Raw genomic sequence first — 23,753 nt, forward strand, 5'->3', positions numbered from 1 at the left:
GAACAGAAGGCTGGCTGGAACCCTTAGATGTTCATTCACTTCAGATGTCCTAGTGTGGTTGTATACTCCATTTTTACAGGGCTGTACTGAATATAAAAATCTGGATATTAGCCGGACTCAGGCAAAAATCCTCATTTATTCTTTTATTCAATTATTAAGATTTTAATGTAGGAGTCATTTAAATACCTGTTTTCATTGTGTTTCAATAATCTTAAAATTTATTTGTTCAGTTTGCAATATAATGCTGTTACTCCACATCCCAGACCTAGTCTCTGAAAGCAGAATGTCATTGTTTTCTGCCTCATGAATCCTTATGAATATGGAGGTGCAGCAAGCCAAATTCTCTCAGTTGGCACCAAGGTAAGCCCCCAAGTCCAAATTCTGCCCTGTCTTCATGCTTTATTTTTGCTGAAAGCTGCATATTTGTTACAGGAGGAGAAATACAATTCTGGTCAGTCTGTCATCTCCACAGGGCAAGCCCAACGTTTGAAGTTTTTCAATTATAAGATGCAAGCTTGGAAAAAAAATTGTATTGAGAAGACTTACAGCTATAATTCACAGCACAGAACTGTGATTAAAGCTCAGTAGGAAGCCTGACATCTAAAGATCCCCTGCTGTCGCATTTGCCCATGCAAACCAGAGTGTTGGTCAGACTGAGCAGAAGTAATATGCCTGACTTACTAATAAGGCAATTAGTAAACAAAAGGGCAATAGGACAACACATAGGAGTAAAGTGACAGAGATTTATCAGCTCAGAGTTCTGCCTCAGGTCACACAAACAGTGTGGTTGTACTAGCATGATGCCTCATTAGACTGGCTGGGAAGCAGAGTTCTCCTTAGGCTAATCTGATACCTTGTTATAACTTTGTTCCAGTGTTCCTGATAGTTTATTCAGAATCACTGCACCATTAGTTTAGTAGTAAGACTCATGATGTAGCAAATATGGAATTGTGCAAATTCACCAATTTAATTCAGATTTTTGCAGGTTTATGCATTGATTTATTTGTAAGTTTTCAATAAAATTTGTATTCCTGGATGTTAATTGTAAAGTTTTGTTATCTTTTTTTAGATATTAGTAGATTATAAAGTCAGCAAAACCAGTTCAGTTTACCTGAATTCTGGGGCTGTATAGCATTTGCAAGAATTTTGTACTGTACCTTTCCATCCTTTTTTCATTTCCACTATCCCAGTGATGAAAAGCCACATAAAATAATAAGTTTCCACTAAATGAGTACTTCCATCACTGAGAGGTAAGGTCATTACTTACCTTGTCTCAAATATGATGGTATGGCACAGTAGCAATGTATTCATGTTTCACAGAATTCTGCCTTCTGCCTCCTGGTTGTAGGTACTGTACTCATAATGATGAGTTGAGAGAAGGATTTGTAATGTATGTTTATTAGATAATAAAAAAAATCCAATTTCTAAAGATGAGCTGTCTGCTCTTTGTGTTGCCACCATGCTGGATTAGGCAATGAGGAAGTTCAGCAGAAAAGCATAAGTTAGCAGTACACACAGTTTTAATTACCCTACTGTGTTAAAATATATGCCATTTTTTAGGGTGAATGTAATCAGAAATTACTCCAGTTTTGAAAAACAATGAAGCATTACTCTGTTGCTCACAAGCCCTGGATGGCATGAATGAGAACTTTTGGAAATTATTACCTTGTAACTCAGCAGATGGCCTTCATTAATGGCAATTATATGAATTTACTGAGCTGCCCAGGCATTATCTGAGAGAAGGCATTATTTAGTGTCTGTGCAATTACTAAGTTCCTACCACTTTCATGACTTCACTGCAGGAGATTTAAAACAGCTGCTGTTGTCACCTGGTTTTTTATCTGCCTAGAGCTAAATGCATAGATTTCACAGATAGATTACTCTAGAATCTGGGACCAGACTGTATCATGGGTCTTTAATGGATGCTTTCTCCCACTGGTTTTGATTAAAGATCAATTTTTAGAGTTGGCTGTTGGCTATAAATCTAATTATACTTATGCTCTGCTTGTGTAACTGTGCCTTTTACAACAGATAAATAAATACTTCAGTGCTTCAAGAGTCCTGCAAGACTCGAAACAATCACATGTCTTGTACAGTTTATCTGGGTGGCTGTATCATATTTACCAAAACTGAGTGGTGCTCAGGTGATGTTCTTATTTTGGCACACAGCTGCAGCTGCATGTGCTATGGAAGGCAATTCCAGTGGCACATGTGTGGTGCATCTCAGCATCTTTTTGGTTTGCTCACATTATCATTTTAGTTTATTCTTGCAGTGTCCTATTTGATTACATAAAACTCTTCAGAATAGACAGAATAACCTCTGTTGCAGTTCATCTCAAGCCTGCTTCTTCCTCTTGAGAGAAATCAGCAGCGAGTTTAACTACCAAGTAATGTTAATAAGTGAAAGATTGTTGGAAGCCACTGCACCATTTTTTTTTGCCTTGATGGAGCCTTAGTATCCCTCTGCTGCCACTTAACTGATGTCACTGATAAGACTCCTGAAAAATGCTGCTCAATCTCCATTGTTTTAAGAAAAGAAAATGTAGAACTCTATTTTATCTATTTTTTTGTTGTCCTTTAAAACAGGAAGCATCAGTAGTTTCCTTCCTTCCCCCTGTCTTCTCAGCTTGATAGGAACATTTGAGATGAGCCTGCATGATGACGTCATGTTTCACCCAGGTGCTCATTTTGGCAAGGTTTTGACAAATCTGGTAAAGTTTGGAATATGGCTGTTGCTTATGTCAGCTTCAACAGCATATACAAACTTACTGATGAAGTGGAGGGTATTAGTGTTTATTAATGCTTGGTGTATTTTTGAACTCAAAAGTTACTGGCAGTGAAGTCTAAGAGGGTGGTAAATTATAGGCTGTGAGTTCCAAGTGGTCTTATGGGAATTAACTAATCACACATGTTGGTATTTCTTTTTATCCCAGTATATTGCAGTAGAAACAGCAGAAGAGACTTTTAGGGCTGTATTTTGCCAAGGTTTAGTGATTGCAAAGGATACAGTTTCTGCAACACCTGTAACACTGTTTCAAAGATGCCAGATCATAGTTCCCATTGACTTAGAGCAGAATATAGAACAGTGTGCAAGACATAGGAAATAAACTAAATGATCTAAGTATATTTCTCTTGTTCCTCATATAAGTAGTTTTTACTTGCAAATGAAAGTCTATTTTTCCTTATACTTAAAAGGGTATTAAGCAACTTCCTACTGACTTCAGAGTGTCAGTGATGACTCCAGACAGAATTGACATTGGAGGGAAGAGGGGGCACACAGAGGTCTTGTGTATCCTAACAGCAACACCAGGCGTGTTTCAATTGACTCACCCAATATGTGCAGAGGATGTGACAGCGTGCATTTTCGGGTACATCTGCTACATACTTCTGCTCACACATAAGGGAGGAAAGAGATTCTGGCCCCAGCCTGTAACCCCTGTTGGGTTGTTTCTTGGACAGACTCAGAATCATATGGCAAGAGCTCAGGGACCAGAATTTGGTCACTACAGATACTGTCAGAACAGAGTGCACACCACCTTTTTCCACACAAAAAAATAAAAGAAAAAAATTCCACTTTAACTTGAGCCTTCATGAAGTATTACACCCTAAATTAAAATATTATACCTTTATAGTGATTATCCTTAATTTATTTTTAACAATGTCTCAGGCCCATGCTGTTTTTTATCTACTGCCTAAGGACAGCTTAATAATGCATCAGTATTCGGATCAGTTTTTCCACTTTGGTAGAACTGACCTAGTTTCCTCCATAGCCCCCATCCCCTAGAGAAGGAACATTTATATAAAATATCCTCAATGAAAACGCTAAAGCCAACATTCATAATATTTCTTACACATGGTCCGAAATTAAAACTGTCTCATCTCCTCAAGTTATTAAACAAGACTGAATTTCATTTACAGGTTTGTGCTTTTTAATGGGTTAGCATCCCTATGGCATCATGTGGCAACATCCATGCTGTGTTACTTCATGGAAAGGGAACAATGCAACAATTATGAAAATGATGCAAAGTTAGGTTTTGAAAATAGTCACCAGTGCTTTTTCCAATGCAAACATGTAACTGCTCAAAGGGTAATGAGAGCTTATCATGTAAAAATATTCAGAATGCCAGCAACCTTGAATGACCACATTCTCTCTGATATAAATAGCTCATTAATACAGACTAGTTGTCACAAAGCAGCTTTTTCAAATTCAGTTGCCGAAATTCAGTAGCTGAAAGCAACAACTTACGTAATACAGGCATGTCAGTGCTTCCAGTAAGAACAGTAATCTATCACGTGCCTTCCTCTCAAATGAACTTTCCAGCCATTTCAAGCTCTCTGTACTCACAGGTACCTATTGACTTGTCCTGTTGACATTGACAAAAGAACATTCGTCAGCTTGCTCTGAGGGGCAGACTGGATTATGTACAAAATATACACTGTGAGCTTGGGTGTAAGATTGCCTAATTCTGCTTCTGTTGGGATTACTCAAACACCTGTCATAGTCCTATAACAAAATGGGCTTTTGGGATTCATTTGCTCAAACAATCTTGTTTAAGAAGAATCCAAGTTTATTTTAAACTGAAATTGTGGTGTGTATGCATGGCATCCATGGCATTCTCCCACAACCAGTGGTTTTGTGGGGGTCTGTCCCTCACAAGTGCCTGCTATTTAGACAGTTACCAAATTCTCTTTCTTTTTAGTCATTCAGAATAGTCCCTTCCCCAATTTTTTAAATTAACTACCAAAGATAAAAGTAGCTATTAACACAAGGTTAATATTTTTTGAGTCAACAAGATTGATAGGAGAGAAAATCAGCCTGCTTTCAACTGCCAATGGAACTACTTTCAACTTTCAAATGGAACTACTGTTCTAGACTATGGTGTATGACAGTGTTTAGTACAGTATCTTAGCAAGAGGCTATAGCTCTGTATATATATATATATATAGTTCTGGAGAAAACATGCTCTTAAAGATGTAAATATGCTTTCCCAAGCATGCTTATCACATGAGATGATTTTTTAAGAAGCAGAACACAGGCACAAAACCAGAAATTCCATCTGATATTTAAGAGACACAAAACTTCACACACTGTCGTTAGATATTTTCCACTTTCATTGAGCTACCACAGGTTTATGGCTGAATAGAAGTGCTCCACTGCTTTGGTTTTGAGCTTGAGTAAGATTTCAGATGTAAAAAGTCATTACAAAAGAGGAATTAAGAAAAAGGAATTGTGAAAGAGGAAATGTGGTTGGGTCAGCTGCATACATCCTTGCTGCTAATATACACACTTTCAGTTGTGTTTGACATGTTTTCTTTTTTTTTATGTCATCATCTGTTCAGGTGTCATCTTAGATGGATAATTAGATTTGTTTGTAAGTAATTTTGTAGAAAGGCAAATACTGTTTGAAATTTCAGAAAACCTACCATAAGGGGCAGAAATTTTGAAAACTCTTGAGCTCTGGAAAGTCTGTAGTTCAAGCAAAAATGGCGATTGGTGTAAAATATTACCAGGTAGGATTCCATGGTTTATGTTGTACAAGAGGTTACCAGAATCTCTTCTAACCTTTGCAGCATTTAAGCCTTGCTCATTGATGTGGTCAAGCTTGATCTGAATTGAGTGCTGAAGCACAGCTCCAGGGGAGTCTGTCCAGGCATACAAACCAATGCATTCCTTTCCACAGACATAAATGTGTTGGATTAAGAATGGAAAATATAAGCAAGAGGTTATGTGTAAGGAAAAATCCCAAACAGAATGTGAAAAAGTCAAAAATTATGAAAACAAAGTAGAGTGGGAGAGACACAACCAATTTGTGCTGCAGGTGGCATTTGCTCTCAGAAACAAGGGATTCACAGGTACCACCATGGAGAGGTTGCAGCTCTCCAGTGCACCTTCTCTCTGTAACTTCTCCCAGTCACAAGATTGGGCATTCTCCTGGCCTGCCCCAAGGACTGGGTCATGCATCAAGTGAAATTAAATGTGGGTCTCCAAGCAGAAGGAGACTGAATTCCGGCTCCAGATTTGGAGAGGAGGGGAGAAGAGAGGCCAGCAACTGTGCTGAATAAAGCATCTTCTGCTCTTCTCACTATGGTAAAAGACTGATTAAGATACTTCTTTTTGCTTGACGTCTTAGAAGGGAAAAATATTTATCATCCAGTCCGACATACAAAGGCAATTAGGAAGATAGGGATTCAGCTGGTTGATGGCAGGTGCATAGTACTGAGCTGTAAGTAAATAACAATCTCTTTCTTTTATAGCTTAGCATCAGTTCTGCAAGGATGCACACATGTACACTGTTCCACTGACATGACTACAGGAGAGCAGTGAAACCAATTATGTCCTCCTTGTTCTGGTTATTCTCGTGCTAACTCTGCCCTCTGTACTGTCTGTCAGGCTCTTGTCTTCCCTTCCTTGAAGGTATTCTTCCAAAAATAGAGATACAATTCTTTTCTACACTTGAAGCAACAAAAAATACGGCAAAGGAGATAAACCCAGATGATGCCAATATATATTTTAAACATCATTTATCAGTCTTTTTTGCAGGTTTTTTCTTCATTTCACTCGTTTACCTGCTTACCTGTGATTTACCTAAGTCACTTATTTAGGTTGTGACTTCTTGAAGGAATTATTTTATGTCTTTTTATTATTATCATACTGCAGGCACTGTGGAAACACAGCTGATTATTACTACTTACATCTATGATCTCATGCCAAGAAGCCCCTAACATTTTCAAAAAAGGTTACTTCCACACTTAGAAATTTCAGAAAACTGTATCTGGGCTTGCTACATCACAGGTCTGAATTGCAGTGTACTCTGTGTTTATGGGGCGTTTCCGAGCACCTGTTCATTGCTGTAAAATGACTTCTGCCTCATACCTCCGCCCTTTGGTGTTCAGAAGATCGGCTTGTCTTAAAGTTGAGCATCATTATTGTAGGTACAGCTGTACTTAGAATTACATATTTCATCAGGGGATGAATCACTAAATACCATTTATGGAAGTCAATGGAATAAAATTGTTTAATTAGATTCTGTCTTAGAGAATTCATCAGAAAAGATGCTGTATCATTCAGGTTGTAAAGAGAAATACTGCTTATAGACACCTTGGCAAAACAGGCTGCTAACTGCACTGTTTTTCCTAGACCTTCTATGGTTTTGTGTTGACTTAAATAGCCAAGCCCTAAATAATCTGCTTTGTTATGAGTCTGTATGGAGTAATTTTTGGTAAGAAGCTAGCTCCTAAAGTACCTGTAAGGCTGTTCTCCTTCCTGCGCTCCAGTAGTCTTGAACCAGCTGCTTTGCCTCCCAGCTGAATGCGTGGGGGTGAGGCCCATCATCATAACAATAATACCTGCTGCATCTGACTCACTGCAGCTCCTGCTGGGAGAGGTAATAAAATGTGCATTTCTCTGTGCCTGTGAGAGCTGACACAGTACAAGGAGGATTCACTTCCAAGTTCAAATCTTCTAGCTGTAATTTACCTCCTGCACTCTCTTTGTAATCTTTGAGTAGTGTGGGAGAATAACTTCAGGTTATGTCTGAGGAGACTACCTGCAGAAGCTGAAAAAGTCTGAGATCTGTATTCTTGCTTTCAGGAGTATTGCTTGATGGGAGTGCTGTATTCTGTGCTCCACAGGAAAGAGAAAACAAAGCTGAGTATGTCTTGCTCCACAGCACAAATGAGATCTGTGTGAACAAACCCCTGCCTGCAGCACGCCTTTACCCAATGAACATTCAGCACACAGACACTCAGAGTTTTGGTAGAAATCACTGGGGGGGGAGAAATTATCTGAAACATTACCATTTACCTTCTAGCTGCAGGTTTGTGTCTTGAATCATTGACATTTCACCTGTAATTTAATTTCTATTACTAATTAATCGTGGAAGCTCTTTTCCCTAGGCACTAAACCATCAGGCTTTTATGGAGTCTGTCAGTAAATAATATTACTAAACACCCTTGTAGTCTTACAGACACTCAAAAAATATATAGCTGTACACATAAAAATAGATATGCTCTTTTTCAAGTTAGTAACATATAATAACCATCTAGTTACTGTGCTGGGCAACTGGCTCTAGGTGGCCCTGCTTGAGCAAGGCAGTTGAATGAGATGACCTCCAGAGTCACTTCCTTTCTCAACCAGTCAGTGACTCTGTAATATGTTAATTTTCTTTCTTCAGCTCAACCATACTATCCAATGATGTCTTTCAAAATGATTCATCTATCGGAGTTGACAAAGATCACTGTTTTAAAATACCTCTTTTGTAAATATCCTACAGGGGAGATTTTCAAATGCTTTAAATTAAAATCTGTGCCTTTGTTGTTTTCTATACTGACTGATATTTTGTTTAAGTAAAGAAAGCTATAGTAGATCTTATACAAACAGCTTAAGGCATGACATCATTGGATTCAGGAGAATTGTTATATGTTAAAAATATAATCAGATGTACAGGTAATAGCAGGAATTGAAAGAAAAGATTTTTTAAATCCATTTCAGTTACTTGTCACATACAGTGGATTCAACAAGAAGCTATATTTCATACCAGGAGGATTTAAACACCAACTTACTCAGTCTGAGAACAAAGAGATTTTCAGTTTACGTGTTCTGTGTACATAGAAGAGGGAGCAGAATGGATTTGTTGTGCTAAAGTCATGGCTAAGGTGGTGCTGAGAACAGCATAGATAAAGGGCTTAGTGTGGCTACAGGAGAACAAACAACGTTTGTTTATGGACTCCAGTGCACTGCAAGGATGAGCCCTGATTAGATGTGAACCCTACAAAGAGTTTAAGGGTCTTGGTGGAACAGGTACCATTAATCTGTGTTTGGTTGTCAGACTGACTCAGTAATAAGAAAGTTATGTGGGTGTATATGTTTTATCATTCTTAAACTCAAATTACATTCAGGATTATTTAACTGTCAAATAGGATAATTTGATTTACAAATGCCTCAAGCAAATATTCAAGACTGGTTGCATCTGTTGCTTATAGACAGTGAGATCTGACATGCAGGACTCTTTTTCTGTAAGAACTGAGGTATAGATACCACAATCACTAATAACTCTTTGCAGAACAGCATTTTAAATCTGTTAGCATTTAGAATTTACAGATTACCCAAGGATTATATGACACTATTGATCATATTTTTCCAGAAGTTTTTGAGCTGCTGGATTATTTTTTATCTTACTAATTTAATCACACACTCATGAGTCTGTTCTTTCACCAGTATACAAATTAGTTACCAGGATACTGGATATTAAAAAAGTCTACCAGCTAGATACTGGTAGGATGCAGTCAACAGGAAGTTATATGACTTCAAACCCGACAAACAGTGAAATGAATGTATAATTATCAGCTCACCTTTGTGTTTATTGAGCTTAGTCATGAATATTTTAAAGAAGTAGTAACTTTTTAGTAACTGTTCCTTTATATGAAATACTGTGACCTGTTTTTGAAGCAATTTAATGTCATAATAGTTCAATATTCAAATATATGCCTTTAGACATTTTAGCAAGCCATAGCATTTAAAGCTGTGCAAGCAAAAACAATATGTACAATCTGCTGTCATGTTCTAAGATGAAGTGGAACCTGAAGAAAATGCAGCATTATTAGTAGTTCAGTACACTATGGGTTTGAAGAAAAAACTATGTAATGACTCATCACTGCAATTACACACAATTATTCTTCTTATATAATGTAGTAATTCTTCTTATGTAATAATAAGTCCTAGAGCATAATACAATAAACACTGAACTGATCAGTGCAGTATAATGCTGAGTATGTAGGCTCAACCCATCTTTATGATGGTATCATCCAGTACTAAAACATAAGAAATCAGAAATCCTGTAGAGACTATAAAAGAGCTTTCTTTTCCCAAATGTTTACAAGTAAGGGCAAAATCCTGGTTTCTGCTGTGGTCAGTGTCCATGTTCCCAATGGAAGCAAGATTTCATTTCAAATGGAGAAAGCAGGAAGATTTTCAGCATGATCCCCTTGTCTCAGTTTTCTTCATTGGCCCAGGCTTTTTTAAATTCAGTTCTAGAATGACATATGTGCTGACAGTAGTCAAGACAAAGAATCTTTTGCTGTATTGTGGAAGTGTTTGTTGTATTTTAGATCTCTGAAATGTATTGCATTTGTTATCTCCTTTCCTTTCTCGCCTTTCCCTTATGTATGATACCCTAAGAAAAAAGGTTTGGGGATAAGTCATCCCCAAACATTTTGCTACTTAAGAGTGCTTGATTAACAGTATGTCTATCCACTGAAATCAGAAATGAGACACAAATCTTAATTCTGTTTAGATGTTTGCAGCATATGCTTGTCAGTGTGTTAAGTTTCATATTAACAGGCTCAGTGTGGAGAGATGCATCCTTATGGTACTGCATAACTTTCATCAGGACATGGCAATGGGGAACATTTGTCTATCAATGAGAAAAGCCATTGTTTGCTGGTCAGATAAGTACTTCTCCACCAAAGTAACATTTACATTACCAAAGAGGAAAGTTTTGGCACTTCTGTTAAAGCATCAGCAAATGAGTGAAAGATAAATTTATTTTTGAAAGTACATTTGAATCTACACTCCTCAAGGAACCTAAGGAGATTGCTGTAAAAACTAACATACTTTACCAGCAAAGTTTCTCTCTGATGAGAAGTGGAGCCTGAGACACATGACATATGAAACGACAAAATTTCTGATGAATTAGGTCAAGAAAATGCCCACAGTAAATCAGTAGCATATAGCAACTTCTCTTTTTAAGTTTGTTGATTTTATAAGAAAGTTAAATAAAAGGTTTGGTTTGTTTGCATTCACCTTTGTTTTCCAAAAAACTTTCTGTATGTTATATGTAATTATTTTTATTTTTTAAGTTTGTTTTCAAAACAACTGGCTAGTATCAAAGCTTTGTTGTTATTTTTACTCTGAGAGTGTGACAAATCTAGAGAACAGAGGCAATGTAAGACAAAGCCTTTTCCTTTCTCTTTACTGGAGATGTTTAAAATGGAGACTTAAGGACCAGGAAAGGTGGGCCAAAAGTGTATACCAGAAAAAAAAACTTACAGAAATTTATATATATTGGCATTTTATGTATGTTTATTTTATGTATGTTTGTTGGAGGCTGGGGCACCACTCAAGTTAGTTCAGATCACTTGCATTCAAGTCAGTTGCCTGGAAACACGAATTTTTGAAAACGTAGAACTTAGCTGGTTTTAGGAAACTACTTGCTAGAGAATGGAAGGGAGTTGTGTTGGAAGATGTAAAGTTAAGTTTGGAAATTATTGTGAGAAACACAATTGATGTTCTCTGTTAACCTAAGCCTGCTCAAGTTTAGCAGATACTTTACTATGTGATTGCATGAATACAGCATTAATGGATGTTAGTTCTTTGAGGGAAAGGGACTCTCCTGTCTGGGTTAAAATAAAGTCCTTGTTTTGCTCCTATAATTAATTTCATTTTATTTTCATGAACATTTTAGGTGTATCAATACATGCATGAAACCATAACTGTTAATGGCTGCCCCGAATTCCGAGCCAGGGCCACTGCAAAGGTAGGATACGTGCAGCTGTTGAAATACGTGTTCCCAAAGTGATCTAGTAATTGACTGTGCGCGTGTGTGTTTCAGGTATTCGTGTGTACACTGTAAGAAAATTTAGACATCAGTGGCAGCCCAGAGTCTAGAACCAGTGCTACTTCCCAGGTAACAATCATAATAGAAAATTTCAACCTTTATGCTGCTTCTGTAGCTTAAGAAAAGAGAATGATTTTATGGAATATGATGCTTTTTGAAAAGTCGCTTTGCAAAAGCAAATCTACTGGTTCTTCTATAGCAGTCTGCCTGCAACAACCAATATTTTAATGGACTGTTTTCCCATACATCTCATCCAGAGAGGACACAGTTATTTGGGAGGTAGAAACTAAACAATCAAAATTCCCCTTTTAACTAATGGGAACTGTAGGTACTGAGCAAGTGGTAAGGATGAACAGTGTCAGAAATGGCCTGATCAACATTTTATTGACTCCACAGCTAAATGTAAGCCTGGAGCTTTTTTTCTGATACATTGCCTGTTTAAATAAAATATAGTCTCTTTGTCCATGTGGACCTGCCTTTCTTATATCCTAAGACAATGACAGCTATGTTACTGCTGCTGCTGAAATGATAAAGGATTTCACACAACCATGAAAGAACCCATTCTATGTGCCAGTATGAAATATGCTCTTTATTTCATAACATGCAGAAAAATAGATGCTTCCAAACAAGGGGGTCCACCATGGCTTTCTTTTTTCCATTATCATTTTGCACAAAACAGTGTCTTTTATGTGGTATAGCAGATTCTATGCAAAATAAATCGCAAAACCCATAAATCTTTTTTAGAGATACTTCTTTATGGTCCCATTCCTGTGAACATAAACTCCCTGAAGTCCTAGTGGAACTAAGATCTCTTACTATTATGTATTTATGCTCAGAGATTTTAATTTAAAGCTGTATCAGAAGAGGAAGGTTGGGAGTATGTTACAAAATGATTTAAGAATATTTTAGGGAAGCAAGCTCTATAATAGCAGCAAATAACCTAATATACTCTAAATTGCAGCATATTTTCCATATTAAATAGGACTTTCTTTTCTGTAGGCCATTTTTCTTATTTTAACCTTCTAATTGAAAGCCAATGGTCAATGTAAATTTTGTAAGATCTTTCGTTCTATATGGAGAAATGTGTATATGAAATCCTGAGTTGTTTACACTGCAGATAAACATAGAAATTATTGCTATGTTATTTAGTAAATGGGGAGAAGTTCAATTAGTGTTTCCCATTCTCATTTCTTACTCATATAGAACAGCAGGTTACAGAGCAATGTTTCAATAGTGCAATATTTCCTGGTTATTTCTGGGCTGTCTGCATTTCATTCTCCTAGTGCATTCATGTCTAACATAATATGTATGCATGATGAGAAGTTCTGCATGTGCAAAAACATGTAATTTGGAATGATCCATTATATCACATCATCCACTAGCTTTGATTAAGCATAAGCATTATAGGATGCTCAAAAATATTAGTGTGATGCAAAATTGTTCAAGCAGTTTGAACTTCAAACACATTTTAAAAACGATAAAATATTCTCTTAATCTTTATTTAATGATTTATTAAGACCAATAAGTAAGAAAATGCTTGTAGAGAAAAATCAAGTATAAATGTAATATTTTCCTGGATGCAAGCTTTACAGTATGTTTCTTCTCTTTTTTATTCCCCTGTTATAAGTTAAACAATCTAGATTTTTGTAATTGATTTATGTATCTGTTGTTGTCTTAAGATTTAATTTTTCCATTAAAGTTTTGACAGAATTATATAATATAAACCTCCTATTCCTGTTCCAGAAGTTATTTAGTTTGCAAGACTTCACAAAGATTATCAACTAAACTTTTAATTTAATAATATAATCTGAGAATTTAAAATAAATAATGCCATAACTCTGAAAGCAAAGCAGAGAGTTAAAAATTCAGTTCATCCACTTAATTTCAACTAGGAACACATTAGAGATTCCATTATCTTATCCCACAGGGATAAATTTTCTCCCTGTGAAAAGGCAAAGAAGAAATGCATTAATGATCATAAGGGGCCATCACCACAGAGTAAGGCTTCCTGGTGCCTGCTTCTGGCTCTGCTGGTAACTTTCTGTATTATCTTTGACAAGTCACCTAACTATTAGTTCCTCTGTTTATTCCTTTATTTCAAAAACATTGGCATAGAACTTAGTTTTTAAAATATTTTCAGATAATCAGAGAATGTCATAGTAAGATCCAGAAATGTTTTCACAGGAAGGAATTCTTCCTGCAAATGAACAACAGAGTGTCTATCACTGTTACCCTTAAATAGCCAAGTCAATCATTTTTTTCTTCCAGGCAACAGTTGCTGCATTTGCTGCGAGCGAAGGCCATTCACACCCGCGAGTGGTGGAGCTGCCAAAGACTGAGGAAGGCCTGGGCTTTAATGTCATGGGAGGAAAGGAACAAAATTCACCTATTTATATTTCTCGTATCATTCCTGGAGGAGTGGCAGAAAGGCATGGTGGGCTCAAACGTGGGGACCAGCTGCTTTCAGTTAATGGAGTGGTATGTGGAAATTTGATAGAGCTTTCATATTCATCTGGATTTTCATTTTTCACAGCTGTTCTAACATTGTGATTTAAAATGCAGCCACACGAAACAAAAATAATTAGTTCTGTGAGAGACCTTCAGTGTGCGTTTGTGGTGCAGTGAGGCAGAGCTCCACCAACAATTTTGTGCCATTATAATTTCTGTTGTAATGGAGAGTGCTTGGTAAAATGGTACATTTTCATTTCAAATCCACACCACCTGCCTAATTTACAAGGAACCTATGTCCTTAGTGATAATTGATAATTCTGTAAATTCATCTTGCAGTAAAAGCTTAATAACAGAGTGTCGTTCTTTCATTTTGTAGCCTTCAAGGCACACAGCCCTTTCCAAGCACAATGATGACACAATGGCACTTCTGTAGTCTTGTGACCTTCAAAGGCTCTGAACACATAAAATTGAAAGAAATTTGGTAAGCACATTTGGTGCTGATTTGCAGTGGAGGGTGCATTCTAGATTTCTTTTAGTGATATTCATCCAGCTGTGATATCTTTGTCAGAGAAATCAGCAGTACGAATGCTCCCATACAGGGAGCATGTATGCTTGGTAAAATGGTACATTTTTTTCATGGTCATTTTTCATGTAAATCAAGCTGGAGTATTTTGTTGTGATTTCACTGTGAATGTCAACATGGAGGTAAAAAAAAAAGGGCGGTTGGATTAGAGGACCCATAAGGCTCTGACTCCATGATACAGGTTAAATTCTGCCTTTACAGTACTTTGTAAAAGAGCACACAAAGCAAAATGAAAGTATTGAAAAGATTAGAATACTCATTCACATAACCTTACTCTTCCCTTTGTGAACATGTAGTCTTTTTCCATGCAAACCTCCATCTGACCTTGTATTTAAATACATCAAAGGCACAGAGTAGCAGTTTCTGAGTTCAGTCAGAAATCTAAGACTTTAAAACTTAAATTTCTTCATTGTTGCAAGGTGAAAAACGATAAAAACGTTCTGTTTTCGTCTATTTCTCTCAACACTAGCTATTCCCTTTCTGTTGTAACAAAATATTAGGGTAATACTTCAGACAGACTTTTTACCACTTCTTCTATCAATTATCATGGTCTCAAAAGAGAAATACTATTTCTAAAAACTTGCTTGTACCAAATAGCAATAAGAAGGAAAAGAAAAACCCACTGAAAAGATTATTTAGTCTTCAATGAAAAGAACTCAATGGAATACTTTAGGAAGTTGTTTAAACTTCACACTGATTTAAAGTTAACCAGAGAATTTTGTGGTTGTTTTTTTCAACAAGTGATTAAAAAGGTGAAAACAGTTTCGATTTACTAATTGATGCATGGTTCTTGAAAAATCCTTTTACTGTCAACAGTATCTAGACAAAGACCAGAGAGGAAAGTGGTGAACATTCAGATGTCAAGCTATATTGAATTTGACCCTCTTGTCACCTCTATTTTATGATTCTCCAGTCGAAAATTTGATGTGTGTACTTTAGAATATCTATTTAGGTAATGCAGCAAAAAACACAGTACAAAATTCCCAATTGCATGTGGACACAAGAGAAAGTTGCTTTAGAGATGAAAAAGAAGTATTTTTGTATTCAGAGCAAACAACGGAATTCAAAGCTTGAATTCATGTTGATACTTGAAACAATCACAGAATCATAGCACGGTTTGGGTGGGAGCACCTTCCACTAGAGCAGGTTGCTCAGTCCAACCTGACTTTGAACTTCCAGGGATGGGACATCTCCAAGTTCTCTGGCAACTTGTTCCAGGCCCTCACCACCTTCACAGTAGTGAGCAACTACTGTTCATAAACCAGTCTTGGGCTAAATAATCCCACACAATATAACTTGAAAAAAGGCAAAAATTGTAGAAGTGATTATTTGTTGCAAACAAGCTTGAGACAGGACAAAAAATAATCTAAATTTAGCATTGTTCACTGGGACATTCTGTGGTTCTCTTAATTTAGCTGGAGAAAAGCAAATAATGTACAGTATGTACAATAGAACAGACAGTTCAGTGGTGGGAATGGAATGAAATATCTGTAACTTGTTTGTGCTCAATCACTGATGGTTATCCAACTTTATAATTAGGAACATAAAATTAGAGCTGTGTGTTCAGAATGCAGATTTGTTATCCCAGCATGACTGGGAAGAGTGTTCCTTGAGCTGTTTGGCTGCATGTTAAAAAACAGTGTTTTCTCATTATGCTGAGGATTTTGTAACATACTTTTGTCCCACACCCCCTAAAAATAAAGGAAATTGAAAGCAGTAAGCCCTGCAGATGGCTCAACAAAAACACTTGCTGGTGCCTGTTGATATCTGGCAAAGATTTTGCATTTGTCAGATACCTTGTGTGAGTCAGATACAGAAAGGATGCAAAATAGATTTATAATGACTAATTTGTCAGCCAAGTATTTCTGTAGGGATACCTAATAGAAATATTCTTCTTAGTCTCCCAACTTGTGGTCTAGCAGATGTTCTTTTTGTCTTCAGGAAAGTGAATTTTTTTTCTTCTAGATTTATGGCAAGTCTGTGAACCAGGATAGAGTAATTGTTGGTATTTGCCCACACAATATCTGCAGTTCTTTCAGTGGTTCTTGTCTCTACAAATGTTTTTCATCCTTCTCTTTCATGCAATCTGCCAATGCAATAATGGAAAAAAGGAATAAGTGTATATAAGTATATAAAATAAAAAAATATATGTTAAGTAAATATATACTTTCAAAAACAATTTTACCCATTAGTGTGGGCAGTTCTAAAGTAACATGAGTGTGTCAGATCCTTGCAATGTCCCCCACCAGCATAATCCAGTCAGCAAAGTACCTTGTAGAGGAATGACTGATACCAGCAGGAGTCCTCTGCCAGCCCAGCCTTAGAGGTTTGCAGAGGCAGAAGCATTCCAACAGCAAAACAAGCCCCTTTGCCCTTTCCTTTTCCTGCTCTATGTCACTTCTGCAGCTGTTGTTAAGCAGGTAAAGTTTTTGTAATACCTTGAAAACTGGAGTGCAAGCAGCAATAAAGACATTAAGAGCATGTTTAACCATCATATTAATAAGTGCTGAAAACTGTGGTTGTCAAGATCTGAGTGAGGTGTGTTCAGAGAGCAGGATTTGTATTTAGCATCACTATGTTTGCCATTGGTTTTGTCCCCTCTTTGCTTATGGCTCAGAGCATTAGGCTTAATTCTGCATCGTTACCATTCAGATCAATGGGAGTTTTCCATTGACCTGGATAGCAACAAAGTCAAACCCTTCATTTCTAATTAAAAAATACTGTCTAAACTGGAAGAACAAGGCTGGGCACAACCAGGAGAGAAAACAAACAAGCATGAATTCAACGCAGTTTGCTGGGTTGTTGAATGATGTATTAAAACACCCTGTCTTATTATTGCCCTACAAAACAATCACAATTTCTTATTGGTGTTAATAAGAACCATCCAGCATTTTGCAAGCAAACAAATGTTTCTACTGCATGAAGCTTGGGAGGAAACAGTGTTTGTTCATAGCCTGTTCTAAGTTCATGCTGTTGCACGGCAAAACCGAAATGACACCACTGAATATCCTCTCATTTCCTCTGAACGTCCATGCCATGCCATTCTGACCATTATTTACAAGCAAAAAAGGAAATATAAAACAATGCCAAATTTTGTACACTTTCTCTCAAGACTTATATTTCCAAAATACATAAGAGTTTTAAAACACAGCAGGTAGTAAAACTTTGGTTTATTTTAAATGGGAAGAAAAAGACTTCTTTCTAGATTATCTAAAACCCATGTGAAGGTTACAGATGCTCAGGCTATTGGGTTTTCTTCTGTGCAGATATACTTTTGGTTTTGGAATATGTCCTACAACAAGTGGACAATTGTGCACCATTAGAACATTTTTCCCTTTTTCTTAAGGTGTGTAACAATGCACATGCCTAAAAGGCATATGATTCCAGTCAGTCCACTTAATGATAGAAATTGAATACTCTTATTTAACAGCTGAGTCACCTCCCTCTTTTGGAAATTTACTGTTCCAAACAACAATAGCATAGAAGTCAGGGCTTGAAAATTAATACCCATTAAACAATGCCCAGCAGTGCATAAGTCTTACTTAATGCTTTCTTTTTAGTGGTCCCTTAAAAAATGTAAGGTGTGGAAACTGCGTAAAACTCTGCCACGCTTTCCATATGAAAAAGACACAGCTCTGGATCAAAGCATCATTTTCACTATTAAATCTGTTGTCCCTGCTGGCAGAGTGTGGAAGGAGAGCACCATGAGAAGGCGGTGGAGCTGCTGAAGGCGGCCAAGGACAGCGTGAAGCTGGTGGTGCGCTACACTCCCAAGGTGCTGGAGGAGATGGAGGCTCGCTTCGAAAAGCTGAGAACAGCCCGGCGCCGGCAGCAGCAGCAGCTGCTCATTCAGCAGCAGCAGCAGCAAACTACACAGCAAAACCATATGTCGTAGGTGAGAGGATTCAGTGTTCTTCCCTAGAGTCCTCTGGCAGCACCCCACCTGGGCCAGCCACTTCCAGGGGTCTGTCAGGGCAGCATCTGCTGCCAGAGCCCATCTCAGCCCCAGACAGGAGCAGGGCAGCCCCAGGCCTGGGCACCTGTCTGGGGATAGAAACAGGCTGGGACGTGAGCCCACAGTGGGCCCAGTTTAGTGGCACCCCATGGCTGGGCAGGGCAGGGCTATGGGGAGCTGGAGACTGGCCCTGCTGGGGCATTGCTGGGGCAGGAGATGGCAGCCCTAGTGCCTGACATGAGGTCCTGGGCTGGGACAGGATGGAGGGAGCCCCAAGGGGGGCAGTCAGGGGCCTGGAGGTACCCTTGGGGACCCAGCCAGCACATACTGCCAGGATGAGCAGAGCTCATTCTTTGGTCCCTTTCCACATGTTTTTTCCCAGTAAAGATGCATTTTGACAACAGGTTAAAGGCACTAGAAAATTCTGGAGCCAGTTTCCAACTGATAACCCTGAGATCAAAAGCCACCATGCACTTCTGGCTTATCTGTAAGTGAAAGGAGTCCTGGGAATGTTTGGTTTTTTTTTTTAATATTAACAACCAGAGCATTTATGACAAGAATATGCCACCAGGTTTAGACAGTTTAAAGCATTTTCAGCTAATCTGTTACCACTCTACAATGAAACCTCAAGATTTGCTGGTGGTAGGTGAAGAAAAGTCTTTGAAGCCTCTTCCTTGCCACAGGGAACACTTACTTCATTCTGGTCACTCTTCAGGGCACCTCTAAGTGCTTGCTTTTGGATACAGTTTGGTAGGAAGTATTTCATTCACTCTTAACTGACATTCAAAATCACAATAACTTCCAAGAGGCTTGCAAGTCTCCCAGTGGTGTGTGAGGTTCAGAGGTTCTCTGTATATGCAGTTTTTCTGAAATCAGTGAGTTTGTGCTATGAATACATTTATAGATATGCTCCATTTGCCTAAATAAAATCAAGTAGGAATGCATGTCCCAATGATTTAAGTCCCAACCCTCATCTCATAGCTGTTTGTTCCCAAAACAGTATACATGTACTAAAAGAGTCAGTGACTCAGAAAGTCCCCAAATGGTCAAAATCTGAAGCTCTCAGTGATGGTCTCATCCTCATCAGTGTTGACACTGACCTCTGTTGGTAATCAGGGGAAAACCTTGTAAACACCCTGTCCTGTGACCACCAGTATTCCAGATCTGTTGGGGCAAACAAGGGCCCTGAGAAGGTTTTGAATTCCACCCCAGAGCCTCTACTCAGACAAGAGGTATAAACAGTAGTGTTTCATGAAGTAAGTTTGGGGTTTCTAAGTAAACCAGGGCCATTGCAGGAGACAGACATACACATGAAGTTTTTAATTCTTTTCAGTTGCCTAAATCATTTCATTAGCAAGTAAGGAATTTTTGCTGATTTTAGATTGAAAGGGAGAAATAGCAGGCAGAGACAGCCACCAGCTTAATTCCTCAATTCTTTCTGCTTGCTCTGAGCAATGTGTTTCTTTAATTCTAGGTTGTTCTCGAGAAAGAAGAAGCCTCAATCAAGAGTTCAGTAATCAGGCAACCAGAGCTGTACTCTAGTATTCCAGCAAAAGAAAACAACTACAGGAACATGAAACAGAATTCATCTGGAGAATGTACAGTACCAGACTAAAGTGAGTTGTAGGGAGGGCACCATCATGGTAAGGCTTTTCAGCACACAGTGGTCATAGATACATTTTGCTTCTGTGACTCTGTTCCCAATGAGAACAACATGATTGGTAAACCCTATGAAACAGCGAAGTCCAGCGCTTCCAAATAATTCTGTTTGATCTCCTCTTGCACTCCTTACTCTGACAAATTTCTAGTTGGTTTTCTCTAGTCACTGAAAGTTTTGTTTAGGGAGGTTAAGATTGGCTGCTTTTGAGAGCAGGATCTTTCTCTACAGTTATCTCCAAAAATGAAAAACATCAGTTCAAAATTTTTCCACAGACATCAAACTTGTACATCATGCTTCATAACCACTTTGTACTATATCTGGTAGATCTGTTTTAACCTAACTTCCTGTTTATAATTTTCAGATTTCCCTCTGGAAATAGCAATTTACTATATTTATAAAGTATTCCATTTGTAGAAGCAATTGGCTTTTTACTCTTGGTGTTTCCATATATTTTATTATGCATCAACAGAGTGAGAAAGTTTTAGGTCAACTTTAATTTTATTAGTAGTAAAGTTAGGGAAGCCTAGAACTGTATTTTTAAACGTAGGTATTGCTTGTATCTATTATAGTTACTATTCAGAAATCTATAACTGGATATATTATATATTTATTCAATAAAATATATATTGTCTGAATGTACCTGTTAGAGAAGTAGGGTCTTTGCTTAGCATGTATTGCAAATGTAGTAAGCTAATGTTAGCAAAAGACCAAGCTTTGTTTGGCAGATATTACTGTGATAGCATAATCTCTGCACTTCTGTATTGTTTAATTTATTTTCCAGTCTAATGTTAATATATTTTAGAGAGGAGGAAATGTAAGTTGTTTCTTTTAGGACTCACACATTATCATTTAAATCAATTTGAAATTACAGTCTGACTTTTTTTTTTTAATTAAACTGAACTGGAATGTGCAAGCAAAATCTGTAAGTTCTTAAGTTTACATGTCTGCTTTTCCAAAGAAGATAGTCAAAGCTGGAGGGCCATAAATGTCATCTGCTTTCAAGAAAATAAGAAAATGGACTCTCAAATCCTAAAAAAAAGATCATTTTTACATGCCTTCTATGCTTCATTAGAAAAGACTTGGGAGAGAAAAGGGGATTAGGGTAAAACCATACAGTCATTGCATGTTGGAAACTCCTGCTGATGTCAGTGAAAGTTCAATAATGTGCAGAATGGAATGTACAAATGGTCAGAAACAGTGTTCTAGTTTTGAACTTGGAACAAAGTCAGAAACAATTAATATATTGGAGGGTCTATTCTCAAACAGAGAGAGACAAAGCAAAACAGGGTAAATTGGCAGTATCATAGCATATATTAGAAACCAAATGCAGGCTAGCCAACAGAATTGACAGTGTTTGATCAGTGTAAGTAGCCATTGAAAGGAAATTACTGTATGTTTAAAACCAAACAGCATGAATTCATCTAGAGAAGCCTCGTTTTATACAGAGGGGTAATTATATTCAGTAATCATTGGTTACAATATCAGTTAAGAGAGTGGAGCTTGATGGTCTCTGAAGAGAGACCAGAACTGAAGATGAAATATATTGTATTGTGCCCTGCACGGTGTCTTTTTATACTTAATAAAATTGTACGTACCTATTTTAAAACTGTTCTCAAACAGGCATTGCTATTAATATTGAAAGTTTTTAAGTTGTTATTATGACTGCATATAACTGTCTTGTATCTCATCAGTATGATTTGGATTACCCTGATAGCTGCATTTTCAGAGACCAAGTATTCAGATTTAGTCAGCCCACTGTACTGCATTTTTCCAAACCGCCTCTCAACCTCCTTCCCTCCTCTTCCTCAAAAAATTTGAGTGGAATGTGCTGATTAATATATGTCAATAATAGACTGTAATTCATATAGAGAAGCATATAAAATTCATTTTCATATATTATTATTCAATAAATTATTTATACACATTAAAATTAACATTCTAGTCTTCACCAACATTTAACAGTAAGAACTGTCAATGACTTTGAAGTGAAAACAGGAAGAAATAGCTTTCTATTGCTTTTCATGCCCCTTACTGATCAATAAAACATACAGCTACGTAATCACAAAATAACCACTGTCCCTAAGCCTGTGATACGGTTTTGGATTTTAGTCAGTATTTTCATTTATGATTTAAATGTATTTAGTCCTGATTTAACATGGTACTTCCACATATGCACATGAGCTGAATTAGTATTCAGAAGAAGTGCAGGGAAGACAACACTTTCCACGTGTAGGTCTGCAGCTATTTGTGCATTGTATTTTAACTGATTGGTCTCCTGGCATTTGCTGTTACACTACACTAAACTGATATTCTTTCAGTCAACTTAGTAAGTTTTATTGCCTATATTTACCTTTGGGGCTCTCCCTCATGTTTCTCTGCAGTGGCAGCAAACTGAGGTTGAAGATCCAAGATGCCTTTTTTGTCTCTTTATTACAGTAGCCAAAGGAGTGTTTACACACTCTAGCATCATGTTCACTTACACCAAAGATCCAGGTGCAGGATCTAATAATAGTAGAGATTTAGTGTTGGTGGTATGTACTTAGTTAAGTTGATGGCTCTGCTCTGCTAGCCATAGTTTTTCTGTTCGTGTTATTTGATGTGACTGGCACTTTATAAGGTATTGAAGAATTCCATAGTCTTTGATAAAGCAAAAAGCTCACCAGCTTGAATTTCAGAATTATGCAGAAAAGTGTCTGGAAGTACTAAGGACCATTCCACACATAAGCAGTGGATTATTAGCTAGAAGCAGTACTGTCCCTCCATAAGTATTAGTGAGACCGTTTCCATATCCAGCATCTAATAAAACAAAACAGATTTCTAAACCTGAGAGTATTCTGGGACAGTTTTCAAGAACGTGCTGCCTGCTGTACATGTCTGATGAGACATACAGCTCATTGTGCTTTGCCATGAGAAGGTCAGGTTGAATTAGGGATGTGCTCAAACAGTCTTGCAAGCAGACCCATGTTAACCCTGCTTGTCCATGAAGTGAATGCAGTCTGAATGAGCAGAAGGATTTAGATACATGTTTGATGAATTCATTGTCTCTACCTTCAGCTGTCCAAAATCAAGCTGTGGAGCTGTTTCCAAAGTCAAGAGTTGGAGGTATCCATTAAATGTGATTCATTTCACCTGTCTCTGACATGCATCTTAAAACATACTAAGGCATTCTGTTAAAAAGATCATAAGCAGAGCCACTACTAAACAACTTAAACTACTAGCTTGGAATAAATAATGGCTTTTAAGGGGGTGTTGCTGCTACACTTATACACAGCTTTGAAATAATAAATAAAAAGTCCCCAGTGTTTGAATTCCCTAATCTTAAACCTCTACATGCATAGCTCAGACGACCAAGAGGCCTTGCACGTGTTCTGCTTTGTAAGGAGGCTCCTGTCACTACAGATGTATGTTCTGAACCATTCTAAGAAATTTAAGAGCTCAGCAAAGGTATTGTTAGCAAAATGCTTTGGTTGTGGTGGAGACCGGAGCAGA

General features: G+C 37.5%; 1 protein-coding gene across 2 annotated transcripts in view; it reads left to right on the forward strand.

The window, feature by feature from the left end:
- Window positions 1-22,198, forward strand: part of LIN7A (lin-7 homolog A, crumbs cell polarity complex component) — a 46,211-nt gene extending 24,013 nt beyond the window's left edge. The window contains exons 3-6 of one of the 2 annotated variants that reach the window (XM_066550355.1): window positions 11,463-11,534; window positions 13,884-14,093; window positions 18,335-18,540; window positions 20,079-22,198. In XM_066550355.1, the coding sequence (XP_066406452.1) occupies window positions 11,463-11,534; window positions 13,884-14,093; window positions 18,335-18,540; window positions 20,079-20,121 (531 nt within the window). In that variant the 3' untranslated portion in view covers window positions 20,122-22,198. Of the gene's footprint in view, window positions 1-11,462; window positions 11,535-13,883; window positions 14,094-18,334; window positions 18,545-20,078 lie in introns of both variants that reach the window. The other variant, XM_066550354.1, reaches the window with a different exon arrangement.
- The last annotated feature ends 1,555 nt before the right edge of the window (window positions 22,199-23,753 follow it).

Source organism: Molothrus aeneus, chromosome 5, assembly GCF_037042795.1.
Source record: "Molothrus aeneus isolate 106 chromosome 5, BPBGC_Maene_1.0, whole genome shotgun sequence".
NCBI classification, from domain to species: domain Eukaryota; kingdom Metazoa; phylum Chordata; class Aves; order Passeriformes; family Icteridae; genus Molothrus; species Molothrus aeneus.